This window comes from Pinus tabuliformis, chromosome 6, assembly GCF_031772625.1.
Source record: "Pinus tabuliformis cultivar Carrire ecotype Pingquan chromosome 6, CPIR1, whole genome shotgun sequence".
Lineage (NCBI taxonomy): Eukaryota > Viridiplantae > Streptophyta > Pinopsida > Pinales > Pinaceae > Pinus > Pinus tabuliformis.
This window is the reverse complement of record NC_142292.1, coordinates 1570325748-1570350587: the sequence shown is the minus strand read 5'-3', so window position 1 is coordinate 1570350587 and position 24840 is coordinate 1570325748. Positions and strand designations below refer to the sequence as shown.

General features: G+C 39.0%; 1 protein-coding gene across 1 annotated transcript in view; it reads left to right on the top strand.

Annotated features, from left to right (window-relative positions):
• Positions 1-24840, top strand: part of LOC149264779 (uncharacterized) — a 275432-nt gene that overhangs the window by 69217 nt on the left and 181375 nt on the right. Inside the window, exon 2 of the mRNA XM_089390351.1 lies at positions 9192-9594. Within this exon, the coding sequence (XP_089246477.1) occupies positions 9192-9594 (403 nt within the window). The remainder of the gene's footprint in view (positions 1-9191; positions 9595-24840) is intronic.

The window sequence follows — 24840 nt, the reverse complement described above, 5'->3', positions numbered from 1 at the left end:
GCCATTATTTCAGAAACCCTAGCAACACTCAACTGGGTATAGTTAATCTACTAGATTATAGTTGTGTCGCAGAACTGGGTGTTCTATGAGGGTCTGTATTAAGTGGGTTCATCCCTTTGAGATGTAAATTGTAAAAATCATGATGAAATGTGTCTTGAGGGTTGAAAATGTTGTAAATCCCCTCATGAGTCCTAGGTCCTAGGTCCTGGGCGATGTTTCCAACGGCTTAGTTCGATGATCCATCTTAAAATGAATTAAAAAATTAAAAAAATGTTAAAAAATAAAAAATAATAAAAAAAATTAAAAACATAAAGCAAAAAACCCTAAGCAATAAAATAATAATATTTTTGTGAATGCATGCAAAATAGCTTTTTTTAAATAAAATCGACGAATGAGATTAGGGGATGTCTTAACCCTCATCGACGGTCGAGATCGCTTCAACATGGATCTCTCAAAACTAGCCGTTGGGATCATTTCCTTTATATAGGGTCTTAGGGGGTCATTTTACAGGTTGATCTGATCTGTGAATCTGTACTGAAAAAGCTCTCTCTTGTAATCTGATTTCTGGTTAATAAAAGAAGACTTTGGGGTCCAAATCGTGCTGGTGTTACTTTCTGGAATTGCTGTGAGATCTTTATTTTTCTGCATATTTCAGTTTTCAGCCATTAATCATAGCTTGTTTTTAGAGTATTGTGAGCACAGGTATCTTGTTCACTTGCTAGGGTTTGAGTGTTTCTAGGGTTTCTGAAATAATGGCAGGTATCTCCATTATTTCCTGAGATCTAGCAGCATTCTCTCTCTCTTTGCTGATGGTTGCTTGAGATGTGCAGGAAAACCCTTTAGTAGAGAATATTGGTGGGCGTTTGGGGAAGTTCTAGGCTGAACCAGCCGACTCCCACAGGCTTTTCTTTGCAGAGCCCAGCTGATTTTGGCCCTGGGTTAATCATTTAAAGATTATTTCCTGTTTTGCATGAGAGATTTTCTTTCTGTTCACAGCAGAATTCAAGTTTCCTGATATTTCGAAAATATTACTGTTGTTATTGCTAAATCTGGCATTTCAGGGGCCACAATTTGTACATTAATCAACTGTCTCAGGGTTTAAATTTTTTCTGTCTTAGGGTTTTCAAGATTCTGCTTTTTGCAAATTTTTCATTAGGGTTTTTCAGTTTTGGTTTTATGTACATATTACTTTTGGGGTGATCTGGTCTATTTCAAGTTGCAGGGTTTCTCAAGCATCCAAGGTTTCATCAGAGCTGCCTACCGCTCAGGGGATCAAGCTTTCTGCAAAGCCTTTGCTGCTGCATGAACCAGCCAGAACCATTTATGGGCTAATAATGAAAGAAAAATATTGATCCGTTTTATAAATCACTGCTGGGGGACTTATGCTTCAAGACAAATACGGGACGTATCGCAGAATGGAGACAAAACGATGTATAATGTGTAAAGACGCAGCGTGAAACCGTTCGTCTCAAAATCGATTCTTGCTCAGTCAACAGAAGGCAATAGTATGATCGTCTCTATGCCAAATCTGGGTACCTAGGTGTTTACTGCCGCTGTCATTTGCAGAAAATCATCGACCGGGCCAGGGTAAATGCCGTGCATCGACTGTATCAAAGGTCACGCGTTGTGGCTGGATTGTACATAGGTAAATCTCCTCCGATTATTGCACAGTCTCCATCAGCTCCGTCCCTCAACGTTTGCCTGCTTCCGTCATTTCTTCATCAGCGAGCATACCTGCAAGAGAAACTCGAATAATTGTATGATTGCAATCTGCGGTCCTGGGCATCGAAGCCGTAAGAAAGTGACAGAGTGCAGCTCGAAATTGTTTTCATTATCGATCGCATGCCCTGAGGTCTCGCAAAACCTTGCCGTCACCTGTTCCTATCCAAAAAATTTCCTCAGCGCGTCAAAATTCCAGTGGTTCTGAGGCTGGGTCACGTTTCGTGTTTCTCTGCGGCTGAGGTAACTTCGGTTTCAACATACGCAGGTATACCCTCGGCCCAGGTAATAAAATCGACTGCCGTCTCTCATCGTGTCTTGTGGAAGTTACTGCTCCATTTCACCATTCGAAATTGCGTTCCAGGTATATACGTTTCTCATTTTTGCTGTAGCGTGGAAAATCGTTGTGTCCATTGCAAATCCCTGCGTTTCTTTGCTTGCTCAGGTTCTCATTTTCGGTCTCACCGCATTGGCATATCTCTGTTTCGATTTTGTCGTAGTCTCCGCGTCTTAGCTTCATAGTTTCCGCCTTTTTTCATATGCATATCGTTTAGCTGTAGTGTAGGGTTTCGATTCATAGTTTAGCTTTCATTTCGTTTTGATATTGTTAGCGTAGGATTAGCGTTAGATAATGTTTAGTGTAGTTCTTTTTTAAAGTTTTAGACTTTAGGCTTGAAATTTGTATAGTTTTACTTTGTTTAAAATAGATTTCATGTTACTTTTAGATTTAACGTATTAGATTTTTTTTTTTTTTTTTTAGATATATCAAAAAAATCAAAAATCAAAAAATATTTATGTTTGGGACTTAGCTTTTTGTTTACAATTTAATCTTGTTTAATTTAGTTTAGTTTTTACTTAGATTTTAATTTTTTTTTTTTTTTTTTTTTTTTTTGGGTTTCGTTTAGGATTTATTTTATGTACATTTTAATTAGTCCTTAGATTTAAGTTTAGACTTTAATAGTTTTTAGTTTAGATTTTTTTAACATTTTTTTTTAATATTGAAAAATAAAAAATCGAAAAAAGATATTAAAATTAAAAAAAAAAAAAAAAAAAAAAAAAAATTGAAAAATATAAAAACTTTGTGGAAAATTTTCTCCGTCAGATCCAGTCATTTTCGGGATTTATCATCTTTCATGCTGAGATCTAAAATTTTCAAGTCGAGATGCGAAATTGATATCTGGTTAATGGTTTATGATTCGTGGTGGTTTAAAGCATTCATCTCTTTAAAATTCTCGGTTGCTGGATATCGCTTTGATCGTTCTATGAGCATTGTGATGATAGATGATTGCTGTTCATGGTCCATATTTTTTATATCATTTAACAAGTAATTGTCTTAACCACAATCTCTTAAGGCACTGGTCTGTTAAATTAATCAAATCATTTTAGTGCTTATCTTAATCGTATCTCGTGTCTCCCAGCCAACTGGTCGACAGTTGGCCTCGTCATCTTACATGGACTACCCCCTTAGCCGCGGGAGACAGGCTTAAACGGAGGGATCGGGGATCAGAGTGACAGCCCCCGGTCTGAGCGTTGTCGTGTCAATCCGCGCGACAACAGACTTCAACCAATTAGTCTCTTTCTTGATTCAGGGATGACCATAGGTTGAATAGGTTCACTAGGACCTTCATCTTTATGGTGAGATTCTTCTTCTTCCTTGTCAACTTCTTCTTCAAAGACTGGAAGTTCTTCATCATCAGAGTCCATGTGAAGTTCCTTAGATTTCTTGAATGCAATACTTTCATCAAATATGACATCTCGACTGACTTCTATATGGTGTCCTTCCTTTATGTAGATTCTATAGGCCTTAGAGGAGTTGCTGTAGCCAAAAAATGATCCTCTCATGCCTAACGGATCCAACTTCTTTCTTTTGTATTTTGGTAAATGAATATATACAATACACCTAAAGATACGAAGATGGTCTTGAATACTTATTCGAGAAATCTGTTATCCAGTGACTTGTGGGGACTTCGATTTTGAATATATACCACTGTTTTCGTGGCTTCACCCTACATAAATTTTGGTAGATCTTGATCATGCAACATTGCTTTTACACTTTCTTCAATTGATTGGTCCTTTTGTTCTACTACTCCATTTTGTTTGGGATTGTATGGGACTATCAACTCCCTCTTAATCCTAGACTCCTTACAAAAGACTATGATTTCCTTGGATGTATACTCTCTTCCATTATCGGATCTTAGTATCTTGATTCTCCTTTTTGTAAGGTTCTCTACTTCAGCTTTGAATTCTTGAAATTTTGTAAATACTTTGTCCTTGGATTTCATCAATTAAACCCAAGTTTTTCTTTAATGATCATATATAAAGGTGACATAATATAGATGACCTCCAAGTGATTTAGGAGTCATAGGGCCACATACATCAGAATGAATAAGATCCAATATTTCTTTTGACTGTGAAGTACTGCTTCCAAATGGTCTCTTGATGTTCTTACCCAATACACATCCCTTACATACTCCTTCGTGATCTTCCTTCAATTCAGGGATTCTGTCTGTTGAGAAATCTAGGGCATCAAGGTTAATGATTTCTCTTCTATTAGTAACTGCTTGTGAATGCTTTTTACTCCTTAGATTAGGATTTTCTTTTGCTTATGTTAGTATATTGTTATTCTTCATCAAACAACTACCAATGCATGAACCATAAAGAGACAAGAGACACAGAATATAGCCTATAAGCCAGGGCCAAAACCTCTCCTACTTGAGAGGAAAAATCGAACAAACTCTTTTTCTTATAGAGATTCCGATTGACAAATACCAAGACCAAGACCCTTGACCTATTTGCCACTCCAAGACCAAGACACAAGTTCCCTTTTCACTGCTTCTCTTTCATGCCCAAGTCAACACTTGATCCAACTACTTGTCTTATTTGTACTTCGGCTATACTTCAGATTTTCGGTCCTTGGTTCAACATCATACTCCTTGTCTCTATTTTAGAAACCGTAGCACATGTGTTTGACCAACTTTGACCCTTTATCTTCCTTTCTTCCTTCAACTCGGCTACCCTTAGGCTTGAATTCTTCCTCAATTCAATTGTCTTAGAGGTCTGCAATAACTACAACTTTTTTTGCTCTGTAGACAGTCCCCTTACTTCACATGTGTGGGTGTTATTTGACCCAAAAACTATCCAAAACAATGCTAAAAGGCTTCGCTGCTCCATTCCTTCTCGCTGGTTATAGGACTCCTTAATGATGACCTTCACACTTCTTATCAACTTCAGACCTTGACCGAAATTTCTGCTCTGAAATGTGGACGTGCTGCCCTATTTATAGTTGTTGTAGCCTCATAATAAGCCGACTTGTCATCCAGCTAGGTCGACATGTCATTTGGAGAGATAATATTATTCCTTTTGAAGCCGACTTGAAGGGAGATGCTTGTGCTTGTCTTGGAGGGCTATTTATACTTATCTAATGACTCATACAAAATGTAACATGCCCAAGAAGGGTCCTTCATACATGACATTGACTCAATTTGACTTTTATGACTAGATGACAAAACCTAAAGGATCACAATGAGAGCCATTACTAAAATTAAATTCCTTGCTCATGAAACCCATGAGACAAGCATTACAATAATAATTTTATGTTTCTTCTTTTCATCAATTACATAAAATCACAATTACACATGTCATTATGAAGACCAAACCTAGTTACAATTTTCAACACTCCCTTTTAACTAGGGAGGTATTCATAATGGTACTTGGTCATTCTCAATCTGAAAAATTTCTCATAAGAAGAGTCGGATTAGTAACCCATTTGTATAGCATCATATCAACCAACATTGTCACATAGCAAGGTCTTGACTAACAACTCTATCTTTCCATGAGATCTGAGCACAATGCTGGCGATACCAATGATGTATAGACACCCTCATCATTGTCTCTTTTGGAACATACCCCACTCGGGTTCTCAGGGTGCGTCCCACCAGGAGTATTCTTATCTTGGATTCCCAGTCCTCAAAGAATATTGGTCCTCTACGACTACTCTTATCTTGGATGCCCTAACACATCCTCAAAGAGCATCGGATGCCAGATGTTTACCCAATCCTCCATTCTGCCTTCCCAAGTGAAGACAAGAATGATGTGTCTATCTCTCCCTCTTAATTAGGGAGGACACATCTATTCCAATAAAGGAATGTACTTATTCCTACGGAAGGAATGTACCTAAGCTCCTTCTTGGCTTTGGAATTTTGCTTCTAAGTTTTTACCAAGTAAGAAATTTGTTTCCAAGCTCCCTCTTAATTAGGGACCTACAACAACTCCTTAGGTGGAGACGATAGGAGAACCAACTGCTTGAAGAACTCCTCCTCACGATGTCATGAACTTCTTTTCATTATCTAGGAGTCTTCATGTTTGGGACTTCTTTATAGGGCACATATCATCCATCACTTTCATTCATGAGTCAGTCATGTCATCATCGGAAAGTGATCCATCTGTTCATATCTGGCCTTCCTTCATGCCATGCTGCCTTCTTCATGCCATGTTTCCATAAGGATATTTCATCCTACTACATGGGCATCGATGGTGGAATATATCCATAGATCTTCCCTTGGCAACCCTGCATAAGCCCATCCAAATATTTGTTCAAAAATAAGAAATTCAAAATTATAAGACAATGCATCTTGCATACATATCGACACATCAAAGATATATTGTCCCTTTGACTGAGTGGTATCTAGTTCATCACCATGATATTCCATGATCTCCTCCTTGGAACTTCTGCATGTAGGGCACATATCATCCATGAGTCAGTCATGTCATCATCGGACCATCTGTTCATCTTCCTTCAAATGCCATATAAGGATATTTCATCTTACTACATGGGCATCGATGGTGGAATATATCCATAGATCTTCCCTTGGCAACCCTGTAGAAGCCCATCCAAATATTTGTTCAAAAATAAGAAATGAACATATAAATCAAAATTACCTTTGTGATGGTCTTTCATTATGACATCTTCTTGTTTGCATTAGCATCTTGCATACATATCGACACATCTCCCAAAGATATATATTGTCAAGGGAACCTTTCATTTTTAGACTCCATCAGAGTCTTCATATCTTCCATGGAGATATCCTAGTCAAATCTTCTTGGTCTTTCGGATGTTGATTTCCTTTACCATGGTTGCATATTCCATGATCTCCTCCTTTTTCACACATTTCATTCCCAGGAATTTCCAATAAGAATTCCTCAATTGTAGTCAACCACCTCATATTGCATATGAGGACATATTATGTTGATTTTAGTGAATGTGTGACCCATGCTTTTTTGGATTCCTTCTAAGGAGGAGATCCTTCCTTTGATTATGCTCTCAAGACAGAGCATTGATCCATGTTACCTGCAACCATATGACATGACTCTTCAATATAGACTGTAAGAATACATACCTCATTTTCCTTTGGGTCATCCAGACTTCTTGCAGCAGCTTCCTTGATTGAAAGAGCTTCAATCCCTTGATCTGCTTCTCCTTTTATGTCATCATACCATCATCCCATGATTCCACAAGTTTGGAATTCTTGATGAAAGACTTGCTTCCCCTCATGATCGGTGAACCTTGCAATGAAGATTCCATCAGAGAATCTTGAGGTTCTAAAGTATCCCTGTCAACAGATGTTTCCTTTTGACAGATGTATGATGAACCTTGTACTAGATGACCTTGCCACTTATGTTTTCTCTCTATTCTAATAGCCTCCTTTCTCTATGGTTGATGAGAGGGAAAAATAGTCCTATTGGAACTCTTCATGGATGCATGAAAGTAGTTAGACTTTCCCCAAAATGATGGAGTCTTTCCTCTTGTCACTTCCATTCCAGTCTCTTGTTTCTAATAAACTAAAAGCTACGCCTTCTAATCATCAACGACATTTCTAACTCTTCATGGATGCATGAAAGTAGGAGGTAGTTAAGCTTTCCCCAAAATGATTAAGTCTTTCCTCTTGTCACTTCCATTCCAGTCTCATGTTTCTAATAAACTAATGCTAGGCCTTCTAACCATCAACGGCATTAAGAAAGTGGGGTTTGGGATAAGTGTCTTGATAAATAGGAAAGGCAACATTAGGAGACAAAGATAATTAGGATTAATAATCATCTCTTTGGACCTCCTCATCTCTTTCCCTCTAGTGGAGTCATAGCCCCTTAGCTGCTCTTTCGCTGTCAGCCTTGGACCTATTTATTTATCTTCAAAGTAATAATTACAAATCTTCAAAATTACTATGTCAAGTCTACCTCATGGTATGTAGGAAGCATAGTAATGAAAGGTACATATGCTCATCAGTTTCAATACATACATAATCATGTTCAAAACATCCAAAGGTCAAAACCAGGATATTACAAATCTTCTCATAATATAATATTTGTTTCGTGCTCAAGTTAAATGATTAGGAATTCCAAAAGCATGTAACCAGTTTTGATCACTGTTACCCATTAACTAGTAGAGAAAACCCTTTTCATATTTGGTTGTGAATTATAGCTTGCAAATGCACCTAGTCAATTTTAAAATCATGATTTATTTTCTGAAGGTATTTTAGTCTTTATAGTGTAAGTTTCATGTTGTTATCACTTTAATGTAGTGAATTCAATTTTTTATTTTTTCCAAATGAAGAATTATCTCACCTGCAACTGGCTAAGTTATTTTTTAATGGGAATTGATGCAAGCAAAAAGCTCTGAGAGTCCTAGGTGACTAAGATCCTGACTCCTTTTATTTGTTTAGTCTGATATATATAATCAGGGTCATATATGTGGTTCCAATATGACTGAACTGGTGATGGGAATGTATTGGTAGTTAGCATACATCCATTTTGTCCTGGGCAGTTTAATACAGCTAGTTGCTGTTACATGGAATGTCATCCATTATTGTTGGTTTTGAGCTTCAGTTAGAATGTTAATTCTCAAGTGGAATGATTCAGAGATATAGAGTTCTGCCCTTATAAAACATGAAGTGGTGCATGAATGCCTTATGCTGCTGGATATAACACATCGGTATATGGCATACATGATATGCTTTGAAAATATTTGAGGTTGCAATTTAGAAAATTAAGTCCAAAGTTACATTAGTATTGAATAGAAATGTGGAATATCGATGGCTTTCATTGATTGTAATTTGCGTAGCCCTAAATAACAATAATATAATCTGCTTTTAGGATATAAATCCAAATGCTTGGGTGCATTCAATTCTTTTACGGAGAAGTAGACTAGTATTTCATGAGACTCCCATTTTGCTCTGTAAAATGATGCATTATAAGGTAAACGGGTGAATTTGGGATTGCACTATAGTACCAATATGTTTTTTGTTTAACAATATACATCTATCTTTGGTAATTGATGAATTTTTTTGAATTTGTCTATGTTTTGATGAAATAACGAAAGTATAAATAGGTACACTTTGTCTTGTAAGTTTTATAGATTTGTTTGAATGTTTGTAGTAATGGTTTTTAACTAGTTTAAGCATTGGCAAGGATGTTTACAGCTAGGGGAGGCTCAGAAAAGGTTGTCAGATGCAGAAGCACAACTAGCTCAGATACAAAATAAAGGGGAACCAATGATCTGGGAAAGTTCTTTACCATTGACTACTGACTGCAACAAACTGCAAACAGAGGCAGATTCACAAAGCTCTAAATCTGAACAGAATGGCTTTAGGACAGTACTTCAGTCTAAGCCTTTACATGTTATTCCCCCGGCAGTTGCAAGAGTAGGAGCAGTGGGGTTGGCAGAGGTTACGAAGCCAAGATCAACATTGGATGCAACAGCTGTTGCTTCAAGATGTGGCCAATCAAATTCCTTTGGAACAACGGTTGATATACCTTCCTCTGAACCTTCTGATCAGTCAGAAAGTGACAATTTGCAAGATGGATTAGCAAAGCAGAAATCAGGTCTGTGATATTTGGAAGATTGGACTTTATCTAGGCATTGCTCATAATATTCTAGATGGTGAAGTGCCTTAATATCCATCCTCTCTATAAAGCAAGTAGGTTTTCTTTCGTTTCTTATTCATTGCAGCATGTCAATTGAAACCTTGTTTCTTGTCTGGTTAACATGGAATTGTAGCTTTTGTAAAAGCTTCAATATTTTGATCTCCTTTCACATATAGACATTAGACATCATGCAAAATAACTCTTTGCTTTTTGTTTCTATCTATATTCCAACCTCATCAGAGACACACTATATAATGTGTGTGACTCATAATACAGCATTGAGAATTTCCTAAAAATGTAAGACATCCTTCTCAGGGCGCTCCTATGTACCAGGAATATTTTTGATTGAGCCAGGACTTTCTTCATCATACGTATAGAAGGATAAAGTATTTATTTACATCACTTATATCAATTTAGCTTGTTGGAAATGTGCCAAACCTTTTTGTTAACAGAGGGTAACAAACTATGGGAGGGCAAACACCTTCCCTTAGCACACACAAAAGGGCAGTACACCTACTGCGACTTGAACCTGGCCTATTTGCATGGTGACACCCTGTCCCAACCTCTAAGACGCCACCCAAACATGTTATATTCCATACTTTGTGCATGATGATTACTAAAACAAAATCTAGTTTGTAAAAGTCCATCAGGGGTAAGTCTGAGGGCTTCTGATTCATCGTTGCTTCAGCCTTCTCATATGCCTCTTTGGTTTTTGAACACTATCCTGTCATGGTACTAGTCTTCTGAAAACATACCAATGTCTGTTATTCCTTTTTTACAAGTATTTAAGGAAGACTGTATTTAACAAATTTGTGTGAGTGCTGTGTGTTATGCAAAGCAGTGAAAACCATAAATAACTGGAGTGACATGCATTTTAGAAGCGATTCCATGGGTTGTAGATGTCAATGAATATGTGGACTCAATTCATAGATAATTCACTATATAGAATGTAACTTTATCTCTAAATTTTCAGTTATTTAGGTATAAAATATTCCATATTACATCAAATTTCTGCAGTCATGTCGTTTTAACTTTTTACTGATTTCATTTAATGCATCAAGCGTATTTGCCTTAAAATATCTGTGCTTTGTGTTTTGCAAGGAATATCTCATATAAATTAGCAAGGAGCAATAATTTGTGAAATATGGTGAATGGAGGCTGGCTATTTAGTTACAATGCTGTTATGCTTCTTTTTGTATTCTGTCCTTGTATAATTGCACATCATTTTGCTGCCATATTATACTGTCTTGTGGACTCTTGAGTTGTTTCCTGGTACAGATTTAAGCAGCAAAAAGTCATATATGATATCAGTAAATGCTAACTTCTGATGACAAATTTTCCTCTTGTTATACGCCTTTACTTCAGTGATACAGTTTTTACTCAGTAAGCTTTCTGACCCTGAGAGGCAACTAGTAATAGTAATTTGCTGGATTATGAATGCCCCAATAGTCTTCTCCTTATGTGGATGTGAATTTAGATTATATTTGTTATTTTGGATTGTTTTAGCGTGTTAAAGGCCTAGAATTGCCAGGATAGCTTGCCAATTATATGTTTTACCAATGTCCCTATGCAACATTTGCCTTTGTCTCCTTATGAATATGATATTTGACTAAATAATTACAACTAACGCTGATCTTGGATGGAAATATTAGATGAGTACTAATGATTAATACCATGTAGGAATCTTTTCAAATACATGTTGAAAAGGAATATGAGCCACAAAGACATTACATGCAGTCTTGTGCTTGCTATATTCTTTTACCTACTATTTTCTAAGATAATTTCCTCGGTGATTGTCAAGATTGTCCATCATCAAGTGTGAAAATGTTAGATTTTTTTGATGGGACTTAAAGAATTGCTAAAGGGACATAATTTTGATTGTTAATTTTTCAGTGAAATTTACTTGATCCAAATAGTATTAATTATTTTGAAGATTTGCATCAATTTTGTTAGGGAAATGGTGAAATCATTATTATTAAACACTAATATTCTCATAATACTTGTAAGGAGTGGGACAAAGTGATGAGGATGAAGTGATGGAAGAGGGAGAGATTTGGTCGTTGGAGGAGGGATGTAGTAATACTGTACAAACGTGGGCTGTATAGGGGCTGCAACTGATGTTCAATTTTCAGTGTTAGAGCCTCAGATCTGTATGGCAGGGATATATTTCTTTGTGGATTAAATCAGAAATGGACAAGGGCTTTAGCAACTTGGCTTTACATTTGGTCATGGAGGTTTTGATGGAAGTTTTCTTGGCGACTAAGGGTGCTGTTGAGTCCCTGGATTTGATAATGTATATTGGGCATTGAAGTCAATCAAGGAAACACTTTCCACTGGAATACATTCCACTGAGTAGTTCTGATGGTGATGGCAGTGTGCTTGCTGTGGTTCATTCCTTGAATGCCAAGTTTCTTGTGTTGAGAGCATTTCAAATTCTTTTTTAAGGGGCAATGAGAAAGCTATGGTGGGTGACCTTGCGATCAGTTTGAGCCCAAATCAACAACATCGTGCTAGTAGAAGAGATTTTGAGCCTTGAGGGTGAGCCCCCTTCTGTGAATTGACTAGGGCTTGTACTGTTGTATGGGGATTTGGCTGTGGTGGTTATGGATGAAGATTTAGTGATGGGAGATAGTCAGATGGCTTCTGGTGAGACCCTACTACCCCTTATTCCCCAACTAAGGAAATCAAGGTTCTCTCTCAGCCTTTAGTTTTAATTTTGAAATGATACCTTGTCCCCAGTGAATTCAATTGACTTCAACTTCTTCCTTTCTAACAACAAGGAATACTTTAAGGGTTGCATGCACTTAGAGACTCGTGGGTTATTTTTTTTTCCTTTTTACATTGTATGCCTGATGAAGATGCCTTCAATCAGTTGTGCTTGTTGCATTGGGTGCTGTTGAGTCCTTGAATTTGATAATGTATATTGGGCATTGAAGTCAATCAAGGAAACACTTTCCATTGGAATACATTCAACTGAGTAGTTTTGATGGTGATGGTAGTGTGTTTGGTGTGGTTCATTCCTTGGATGCCAAGTTTCTTGTGTTGAGAGCATTTCAAATTCTTTTTTAAGGGGCAATGAGAAAGCTATGGTGGGTGAGCTTGCTATCAGTTTGAGCCCAAATCAACAACATCGTGCTAGTAGAAGAGATTTTGAGCCTTGAGGATGAGCCCCCTTCTGTGAATTGACTAGGGCTTGTACTGTCATATGGGGATTTGGCTTTGGTGGTTATGGATGACGGTTTAGCGATGGGAGATTTTGAGCCTTGAGGGTGAGCCCCTTCTGTGAATTGACTAGGGCTTGTATTGTCGTATGGGGATTTGACTTTGGTGGTTATGGATGAAGATTTAGTGATGGGAGATAGTCAGCTGGCTTCTAGTGGGACCATAGTACACCTTATTCCCCAATTAAGGAAATCAAGGTTCTCTTCTCAGCCTTTAGTTTAAATTTTGAAATGATACATTGCCCCTAGTGAATTCAATTGACTTCAACTTCTTCCTTTCTAACAACAAGGAATACTTTAAGGGTTACATGCACTTAGAGACGCATGGGTTATTTTTTTTTTCCTTTTTGCATTGTATGCCTGATGAACATGCCTTCAATCAGTTGTGCTTGTTGCATTGGGAAGCTAAGGGAATTTCACTGAATTATTATTTGGGATTGGGTTAGAAGTATGTTTTCTTATTGTTCATTTTTGTTGTTGCAACTCACGAGGTGTTACAATTTGGTACCTCGAACCTTGATAACTCCCTTGCTTATGTTTAGTGGTGGAGGGTGAATTTTAACCTATAATATCATTGCCAGGCTAATTATCACCTTTGGTTAGAATTCCCATTTTCGCTAGTAGATATGCTAATGTTTATTGATCTATTTGTTTGTTGATTTGGTAAAGTTCCTGTCCTTGGTGGTTGATGGAACTCTTTTCATGCAAACTCGCAGGTATGTGTGGAGGTGGAGTTGAATCGAAATCTTTTCCCTTGGATTCAAACAACATAAAGTTAGATATCTTAACTTGTTGAATGCTTACTTTTCTTGCTAGGCACATGATCACTTGATTCATGATTGCACCCTTCGTAGACCACAATCGAGGGAGTCCAAGTGTGTTGGTGTTGTTGTGACTACCAATTCTTAGGGCACATGAATATGAGGAACCTTTGTTGCTTCTAAGCACAATGTTGGAGGTGGTGGTTTCTTTGGAGTTGCAAGTTTTCGAGTGGTGGCTCCTTAGCTGGTGGTTTAGGCTTCAAAGTAGGTGCCTTTGATTTTGGTGGTTCTGATGGTGGAACTTGTGGTTTTTCTCCTAGTGGTGTAGATGTGGGTACAAGTGGTACCTATATAGGTGGTTTTGGTGTAGCTGCAGGATAGGTAGTTCCTTTCTAGGTGGTTCTGGTGTTGCATGGAAGTCTAGTGGTTTGGTTATGCAATCCATGGCGTCCATTTCTTCCTAGGTAGTGGGCAGCCTTGCATGCCTCACACTACAGGCCTTGAGTTTAAGGGTGCTTCATTTCATTAGGGATCTAGTAGCATGGAGATTGATCGTGATTGGTAGGTAAGTCCAACAAGCAAAAAGGGGTCCCTTCTCCTGTTGTTGTGGACAAGCTAGCTAGTGATTCAAGTCGTCAACAGAGAACAAAGTCATATAAGGATGAGATGGTCCTTTCCCCATATTGTCAAATTCTTGTAGTAGAGAACTTTGAGATGACCAATTGGTATAGTAGCTTAGAACTTAATATTTTAGTTTAATAAATCTTTCCCCACTGTCATGGAATGTGTGAGGGGTGACAATCACTACTTGCAAGTAGTTTGTTAGAAGGGTTTTGTAGCATTTTCTGCTAGATGTGGTCTTCTTATAGGAGAAATTCAACTAGATTTGAGCTTTAGAACAGGATGCATTACTATTGGAATGGCCCTTTTTAGGCTTTCAAGCATTGCCAAATAGGGGAGGGTTGGTGGTTTGCCTTTCATTGTATTTGCAGAATTTTGTGATTGCTTTTGGGAGTAACATGGAGGATGGGTGTGTTTGGGCCATTCTTTTGATTTAGGATTAGGTGATAGGTTTTTTTTTTATTTGTATGCCCCCAATATTAGTTTCGAGTGGGGCTTCCTTTGGGATTGGATGGCCTTTTCTCTCCCAATTGTGAACGGAGTTTTAGAGGGGATTTTAACATGGTGGAGTAGGATGATGACCATTGTGAAGGTAATGGTTCTGTGGTCAATGGATTGAAAAGTAGGCTTGGTGTAGATGCAGAAACTCTGTTAAGCATTTTGACCTTAATAGGAAACAAAAAGGGATTGACTATAGTGGTTGTTTCACTTAGACTTGTTACATCAAATTTCGCACTTCTTGAGGTAAATTCCTAAAGCTCAAGTGCAAGACCCTATGAAGTTAAAGAGGGGACTACTGTCACCTCACTAATCCTCTTCTCACTTCTAGTTTGAGTCGTCGATTCTCCTCTAGCTCAAGGGGGTTTTCTGTAGTATATTGTAGGGATCTAATGACCCACTCAAGCCAAGTCAAGATCCCCCTAATGCTTCTACTTTTATTACCACCAATTAAAAGATTGAACAATTAGGGTTTAAAGTGGATCTTGAAGATAGGATTGCTAGGGATTTTAGGGTAATTTCTAGATTTGAGTTCAATGGGAAGGTCCCCAGGGCCCAAACACACACAATCAAGGAATTACTAGGTGATTTCAAAGATTAAACATGAAAAATGGTTTAAATGATTTTAAAAGGAAAAAGGGTGATGGAGGATAGAAGATCAATGCCTTGGTTTGTTGTTATATTTTTGGGGGCATGTGGGGTCAAGGGCAACACACTTGAAGAAGATTGGAGTATATTTAAGTTCACTAGGATAGGGCAAGTCCACTCACTATCCCTGGAGTTTTCAATCTCCAAGGATGAGATAAGAGAAGGAGCTCACCTGCTTCTACGTCAAAGTCTTGGAAGAAGGGTTAGTTTAAGAGGGATATTGAAAGTAAAATACCATGCCCACATGCTTAATACTTAATTGCCATCATCCCTAAACATAAGCAAGACAAAGAAAGTTCACTTAGATTATCATGCATTCATCCAAACTTTACCAATATCCATTCAAGAAAAGAGTGAAATCCACATTAAGAAGGCCTCTCCAGGAGATTGCTCTACTCATCCATCCATAGCCAAATTATAAGAAAATAAAATCACAGAAGTTTCAGACTTGCTAAGGATTTCTTCTCCAATTCAACCATGACAAAATAAGAGGAATTGCACCTCTATATATAGAGGAGGTGCTCAACTTCCTTTACAGTAAAATATTAATTTCCTAGGCTAACAACCCCTAATCTTGCCTATGGAGGGGCAAAAGGCCTTCTTCTCTAATTATTAATTGAAAATATACAAAAGAAGGGCTTCTTGAAGCCACTTATATAAAATTAAGTGGTAGAAGCCTTTAGTAATGACATATTTCCTCCCATTGAGTACAACAGGGTCTTCAACGCAAAGTACCCAACCTCTAAAGGCCCTTCGATACTGAATTCTGCCAGAAGGAATACAAACAAACCCCTCTAACCTATTCTTCAAGTTTCCTCCAATTGTATAGGCGAGGTTCCGAAGTGAACTGTCCAATCTTCAAAGGCTTGCCAAATGTGCATGTTATGCCCCAAATCCTTATCTAAGTGTACAAGTAAGCTTCAATAGTGCCTTCTCAGGGCCAAAAGGTGCTCCACCTTGTCTTCATTACTCTTGTAACCGTGTCAAATACCCTGTGTCCTTTTTGCAGAAGAGCAGGCCCTTATTCTAAGTGAAACACTTTCAAGGTGCTATGGGTCGGCCCATCTTCTCTGCGATTTACAAACAAAATAGAACAATTTAATATTAAAGAAGTGTGGGCCTTGTTCAACATATATTTTCAAAAATCAAAGGTCAGCCCCTCTAGTATCCAAAGGGGTGTTAACTATATATACAAATCACAAACACAAGGAGCACTTAAACAACTCCTTGCGGGCTGTTATATTTTGTTGGAACAATGTTTTTGAGCCTGATCTACTGTGGAATATCTCAAAATTTGGGACTTATAACCCCTATTGCTGTAGATACTTCTGCAATTGAGGAAACTGGGAGTCTGACCCACAAACAATTGCTAATATCAGACCTTATCGAAATTCAGTAAGTTTGCCTGAAAACATCACTCCCACCAGGGCATATACCACTAAAAAATGAGCATCACCAGACATGAAAGAAGGCCAAATCAGCAGAGCTCTGACTTGGATTGTCAAAACATGCCTGAAATAGGGCTACAACAGTCCTTTTGGTCTTCTCAAACGACATCAAGTACTGAAGACATCTATGTAAGGAATGGGGATGTGCAGCCATCCATTAGGATTTTTATCAGATCTAGGACACCCTCCTTCATCAGCACAGGTACACATACTACCCAAAAATTTAGGTAATTCACTTGTAAAACTGACCTCCAATAGGTTACTCTGCGTCTTTAGGCGGCCTTGTTCATCATGGTAAAATAGGTGTTGTAGACATCTCTTCAATTGACCATTATCAAATACCATAAATCTTCCCGAGTTTTATTTTTCTGGTTTCATAGTGAGTCAAAGTCCTCCTCAACAGAATCAGCACCATACTCTTTTCTTCATTGCAGCATGCAAAATACTTCCATAGCAAGCTGTACATGCAAACTTCTCCATTTAAAAATTAGCTTCAGGACCTTCATTTTGTCTTAGACAAAATGATGGGCAACGTGACCAATTATATATGGGGGTAGGAAAGGGTTTAGGCTCATTTGGATCATTTTTGTGGTCCTTGAGAAGAGATAGTTTTTTAAGGCAAGCTTCATCTCGTGGATGTATTGATGGATGTGACTAGTTTGGATCATCTCCTGATTCTAACCATGATTTACTTGGGCCAATCAGCTAGCTCATTGTCTTCTTCAGTTTTCAATCTCAATGTTTCCCATTTAAAGTTGGCAGATGTTCATAAGATGTGTAACCTCTTGCCTTGGCCACTGGATGCTCAGGGGTGGATCTTTTGGTTGGAAGCAGCTGTATGTCACATTATTAAGTTCATGAGAGGCTGGGGCAGGATGATGGTTTCAAAGTGGAGGAAGGAGTTGTCATTGGCCTAACAAATATTGTAGGAGGTTGGCATTTTTCTTGAAGAGGACATTCACGATGTGACTCTTCAAGAGAAATTAGTGAAGCTGAAAATGGCAATGCAACATGGTGAGGGATTGTATTGAAAGGGGTGCTTGGGTTCACTCACATGTTGGTGGATCATAGAGGGAGATGAAGGGCCCGAGTTCTATCTTGGCTTAAAATTGAAGTTTGCTGCCGACAGGGTGTTTGGTCTGCACAATGCTAGTGGTTCTTTAGTGGAGGACCTTTCCAACGTTTAAGGTATGTTTAGTGCTCATTTTTAGTCTATTTTTGCTTCTTATGCTTCGACAGATAATGTGTGGCTACTCAAGATGCTTCTTGCTATGGTTTCCTTCTTGCCGTGGTTTCCTTCATAAGGTCTCATGTGGCGATCAAGATCAGTTGAATGAAGAATTTTCAGGGGATCAACTTTATGCAATCTTGACTTGTACTATGTAGAATGTCAAGTCTCCCAAGCTAAGTGGTTTTTTGTGTGAATTCTACAAGTCCATGCGGGACTCCATTGGTGATGACTTCTATTTTATGGTCTCGGAAGTGTTTGCATCTAGTTGTTTTTCTGAATTCCTTAATCAAGGGTTAATCTATCACATTGCTTACATTTTTCTTACAAAATCATGGGTAAGGTATTGGTTCTAAGGAGTTGTTTAGTACTAGACATGTGGTGTGACAAAAATAGACTGGTTTTGTGGAGGGGAGGTTCATTCTTGATATTGTGGTCGTTTATGTTGAAGACTAACTTTGACAAGGATTATGATCGGGTTGATTGGTCTTTCAACTCTTAGATGTTGACTTGTCTGGGCTTTGGACTTTATTGTGTGCCATGATGAACACCCTTTTCATCAATGCCTTGGATTTTGTTTCTATAAACAATGCCTTGCCTTCTCACATTTCTCTTCAAAGGTCCGTTTACTAGGGGTGCCCTTTGGCTTTGTATTTATATGTGTTGATTGTTGATGCCTTGGGTTATTTGTAGGAGCATCTCACATTGTGGGGCAAGTTAGGGGTATTTTGCTGCAAGATGGTTTAGAAATGGTTAACCATTTCACTGATGATTCTTTCCGCTTTGCATAGGAAGATCAAGATATTATAGACATGGTTCTTGCATACTTGGACACCTATTACACTGCTTTAAGTGTCGTGGTTAGTTATTGCAAAATCGACTTTTGGTTTATTGGGATATATTTCCCCCCTTGAGTGTATCCCTACTGCTTTGTCTTATACTCACCCCAAAGTCATTGTTTGGCATTTGGGTGTCCCCTTTGGGTTTGGTTTTTACCTATGGTCATGTGGGATTTGTGCTTATAGAGGTTGAAAACCAAGTTACATGTTTGGCATCATAAATATTTTCCTACTATATGAAAGTTGGTGATGGTTGGATGTAATTGATAGGTCTCCAATGTGTATTATCGTTCTTGTTGGTTCCCTAGCAACACCGAGTTTTGTTGGCTTGAGTAGATTTTGAGGGCATTCTTGTGGTCCGAGTATTGTAGGGAGTGGGGTCTTCCTTTGATTCCTTGGGATGTGTGATCTATGCCTAAGGATGAGGATGAGCTTGGTTTGAACTTTGACTAATGTTTTGTATCTTAGGGAAGTATTCTTATGGCCAAGTGCGCAGTTTGATGTGTTGACAATTTTGTGCCTTGACAAGTTTTGTTTCAGCATTAGATTCTTTCAATGCATCATTTGGGTAGAGTTTGCAGGGTCTTTGGTTTTTGTGACACTATTTCTACATCCCATTTATTTCAGGTCATAGATTCTCTTCTCTTTAGAAGAATTTACTTAGCCTGGAAGGTTGTTGTAGGTCTAATTTGATGGCATTGGTAGGGTAGTTGGGTAGGTTGGGAACTATCTTGTTAGCTAAGTTGAAGCTAGAGGGAGGAGGGTGATTGTGTTGTGGAATTGCCTTGCTTCCAAGTCCACATGCTGAGAAGGAAGGGTATCTTATTTAGGACAGATTGGTGCGATCTTTAAGATGAACATTGGTACTCCTAGGCTACTTTGGAGGGATTGAGGTTGATCTTTGGTTGTCCACTTTTTCACTATGACTCCCATCATATGTACACAACTTTTCATCAAGGACATCCTCTCTCTTTAATCCTTAAAGTTTGTTGGGCATCTAAGGATTCTTCAGAGTGTTGGATTCATCACCATCACAATGTTTGGTTTGTTAGGTTGTCTTATTAGTCAAGGGTTTTTGCTTGGTTGGTGATCTATCAGAGGAATCCATTTAAGGCTAGGTTCCTGAAGAGCGATCTCTCAAATGGACTTTGTCTAGTTTGCTAGTGTTTAGAGGTTGTCAAGCACATCTTCTGGGAGTGGTAGTTTGCCAAGCACTATTGGATTTCTTTTAAGGACCAACAATTTGGATTATTTTAATGTTAGTAATCCATGCACCCTAAGTTTGGTCTATGCCTTAGCTAGGAAATATAAACACACTGAAGATGCCCAACTTTAAGCAATTTTTACAAAGTAGAATATATCAACAATTAGATCAATGCACATGACACGAGTTATGGCCCAAAACTGATCTCTTATTAGTCCTTTAATAAGAAAATCATTAGGGCTCTTGTCCCAGGGAAAGTGGCCCTTTATAATCCCTATATAATGTCAAAATACAATACAAAGTAATTATACAATGTACTTGGGTTGAGGCTGAGTCCTTCTAGCTCTCATCTGCCTTGACAAGTGGTTGTCCTTTGCGACCGACACCTTAAGCTATGTGTTGTAGCTCACTTGGCACTTCTTTACCTTATCAAACTGTCTTGCTAGCTTCTTTTAGCCCAACAATCACTCCTGCTCTAGCTACTGCTTCTTTAGCAACCTTCAAGCATCTTAGGATTGCTCTATGGTGACTTGGTAGCCCTCTCGGCATGCCCTACTCACCTTCAACCTTCTGCCAGACCTCCTGTAGCCTTTATTCTTTAGTGATGTAGCCTTTTATCACCCACAACAGGCCTGTTCTTATGTTGTGAATGACCTAACAGGCTTGTATCAAGTCCTTTTCCTTCATTGCAATAGGTCTAGGGCTTGACTAGTTTGCGTCTAGCATGTCTTACCTCTACCTTATCTTTTTCTTGCTGCAGATCACCTACAACAAGCCCACTAGGCTACGACTTTCTCTTCCTGCACTCGACTTCCTTGGCTGCCCTTACACAGGCTTGCGACCTGCAACATACCTTTCCTCAGTGTGTAGTCTTCCCAACTGGGCTGCGACCTTGCCTTTAGCCCTCAAACCAACCCTCCAACACTACTTGACCTTTAAAATAGAAAATATCCCTTTCCTTGCTTGTTGCCTAGGGACCCTTTGCTGCCTAGGGTAAGTCCTTTTAGCCTTCTCAAAAGAAGAATGTCTCTTCTCCTTCTTGTCAACTAGCCTCTCCTTGGGCCTCTAATATATACTTGTCCTTGAGGTCCCATTGGACGCCCTTATGTCCGTCAAGGCACCTCCAAGACCATCTCAACAATAAATTAGAATATCCTTGGGTTCCAAGCCCACTACTTTGTGTCCAAAACCCCAAACTCAAAACCACAAAGCCACCAGGGCTTTTCCACTTTGAAATACCTTATGAGTCACTGAATTTCAACACTCCCTCTTAGTGAGGAAGGTATTTCCACCACCACTTGGAAGTGGCCTTGCCTTCAAATTTGATCTGCAACCACATCCTTCTGGAAGACTTGGATCTTCGAAGACACCATGCTCCTAGAAGCCTCTCAATTTAGAGCATCTTGCATGGCCATCCAAGCCATGACTTCCCTTTTTCTAGAAATATCTAGCTCCATGACTTTTCCTTGCATGGCCATGGCTTCTTTGGATGTGCCATGACTTTTTTTGCATGATCATGACTTTCCTTGCATGGTCCATGACTTCCTTGCATGGTCCATGACTTCCTTGCATGTAACATGGCTTTTCCTTCTGTGCACCATGAATTTCTTGGATGGTCTATGACTTGCACACACCACGACTTTCCTTGCATGGTCCGTGACTTTCCTTGCATGGCCTTGAAGACTCCACTCTTTTGCTTGAAGTTGAAGGTTGGACTTCCACTGGGTGGTTAACTTTCCCGCTAAGTCCACTGATTACCTTTGAAGACATACTCCCTCTAAGCCTACACAACCTTTATGTGGCTCACTTTGCTTTCCCTCTTAGAAAGAGTTGCAGCTAAACATATGTCCTTTCAAGGTCTGTCCCGAGCTGCAGTTGAACACTTGGCCTAGTGCACTCTAGACCACCACAACTCAACTCTCTAAGTGTTCGCATCCTCTTGGGCCGAACACCTCATATGCACTTGGCTCCACTGTCGGATGTGCAACTCTGCAACCCAATGAAGATACTATCTCACGATCAACCTGCCATCCTCTCGAAGCTTCCTCGTCCATGCCAAAACACTCCTTGCCAAGGCACCTGGGCCGTCACAAGTTACAACTTACTTTGACAAGTCAACGGAAGTTCATCAATGGAATTGGCAACTCGCCACTCAACATACTGTTGTGCACCAAGTTCTCCACCAATGCACCAAAACTCCCATTCTGCCACCCCAAGATACAATAATCCACAACTCTTTGTTTGAAAATTTTGCTATCTAGCCAACTCACTTGTCAATACTATTGATTCCTGCAACAATCCCATAGCCCCTTGTTAGAGCTGACACCTGTGCACATCTAAGATCCAACTACTCTTTAAAGATGCTCTGAAACCATGCTAGTAATCCATGCACCTTAAATCTAGTCTATGCCTTAGATAGGCAACATAAATATTCTCAAAATGGCTAACTTTAAACAATAGATTATATCAATGATTAGATCAATGCACAAGACACAAGAGTTATGGCCCAAAACTGATCTCTTATTAGTCCTTCGATAAGAAAAACCTCAGGGCTCACGTGCTAAGGAAAGTGGCCCTTTACAATCCCTGTATAATATCAAAATACAATACAAAGTAATTATACAATATACCTGGGCTGAGGCTGAGTCATTCCAATTCTCATTTGCCTTGTCAAGTGCTTGTCCTTTTCCACCAACACCTTCGGCTACTTGTTGTAGCTCACTTGGCAATTCTTTCCCTCGTCAAACTATCCTGCTAGCTCCCTTTAGGCCAACAATTACTCCTACTCTAGTTGTTGCTCCTTTAGCAGCCTTCAAGCATATTAGAACTTCTCTTTGGTGACTTCGTAACCCTCCTGGCATGCATGCCTCGCTCACCTTTAGCCTTCAGCCAGACCTCCTATAACCCTTATTCTTCACTGCTGTAGCCTTCTATCACCCACAATAGGCCTGTCCTTGGGCTGCAGATGATCGGAAAAGCCTGCATCCTGTCCTTATCCTCTGTTGCAACAAGTCTAGGGCTTGGCCAACCATCACCAACTCAGTGGCCATCCGAGCTGACCTTTGCCTTCTCTTTTCCTTTCTACAGGTCACCTACAACAAGCCCACCAGGCTGCGACTTCCTCTTCCTGCACTCGACCTCCTTGACTACCCTTACATAGGCTTGCAACCTACGGCCTGTTGGAAAATGTAATTAGTTTCAGTCTTCATAATTGTTATTGTACTCATTTCAATATGTATATCTTATGCAACAAACAAAAGAAGAAAATTAAAGCATGGGTTTCATGCTTCTTATTGATGGTCTTCTTGGTAAAAGCATGTTCTTCATACTTCTAGGGTTTGTTAGGTCATAGGATTTATTGTCATGAGTCAAGAAAGTCAACATTATGATTGTAAGACCCTTCTAGGCAAGGTGTACCTTGTAAAAGAATTTATTTTGAGTCTAGAAGGTCCTAGAAACCTCCAGAGCACAAGTCTGCCTAAAAAAGGGAATTCAACCTCTTAGAAAGGCTATAAATACAGGAAAATTCGACTTCATTACTCACTCATTCGATCTCTCTCATAAGAAGTTTGATTTGAAGTTAGGAGCAAGAAGAAAGGAAGAGTGAAGGTCTAGAAGGCAAGGAGAATCCAAGAAGAAGAAAGAACGTTTGTTTTTGGGCTCTATCTCTCTTGCACGTGTGAAGATTAGGGTTTCTGCAGCTTCAAGGAAGGCTGAAATTGCAGGTTTGAATCATAGGAGATCAATTTGTTGGGAAAGCGAATATTATGATTTGATTTTGCTGACCTTGGGAGACATTATCTCGCTCAAAGGGGGATCTCGTTAAGAACTGTCTTGTATTAGAATTAGGATTTCTGCAACAACTATAAGGTCGAAGTTGCAGGGTTGAAGATAGTGATTGAAGTTGTAGCTGGAAGCTGGCTTATTCAGGATTGAGCCTTGTTGATCTGATCCTATTGGAAGGGCTTCTTGTAGGGCTGACTTGGTACTTGGAGGAGCATTTGGGTCTTGATTGTCTCATTTGAAGTATATTCAATGAGGGGTTCTTCCTTGACATCATACTCAGAAGGGGGAAAGGGCTCATGGTCACTCGGGATCATTTGAAAAGGGGCGAGGGAAACACTTGTGGAAGACTTGAAGTGATGAACAAGAGGATAAGGAAAAAGGGAGGATGAAGTATTATATTCAATGAGGATTTCCTCCTCAAAATCATCCTTTTCATGTAAGGGAAAATAATGATCCTTCTTCTCAAGGGTATTGATGGACATGTCATCATAAATAATGCATGAGAGAAAGGGGAGACCACTCTCAACCTCATCTTCCTTGTCGGTGTCATAAGTGGGAGCACAATCAAATTGAGGACCAACAATTTCCCATTTCCCTTTTTCAATGTGGAAGTAATCTTCAAAGTCATCTTTCAAGGGGCTAATGGGATCACCTTCCTCAAGGTTCTCAAAAGGATATTCATCAAGAGTAATATCCTTGAGAAAGGTAAGGTTAGTCTCAACTTCACTTTCCATGGATTCATCCTTCCCAACATATGTGTTCTCTAAATCATCCTTTTCATCTTGCGGACCCAAGAGGACTCATCTTCCCATTCATTACTTAGATTCTTAGGGTCTTGTTGATTCTCGATGAAGGCTTCCACTTGAATGCTCAATGTGGGGCATGCTTGAAAATGTGTAAGAAAGCCATCAATGAACTCCTCAATAGATGAGATACTCCTAGGTTTGTGA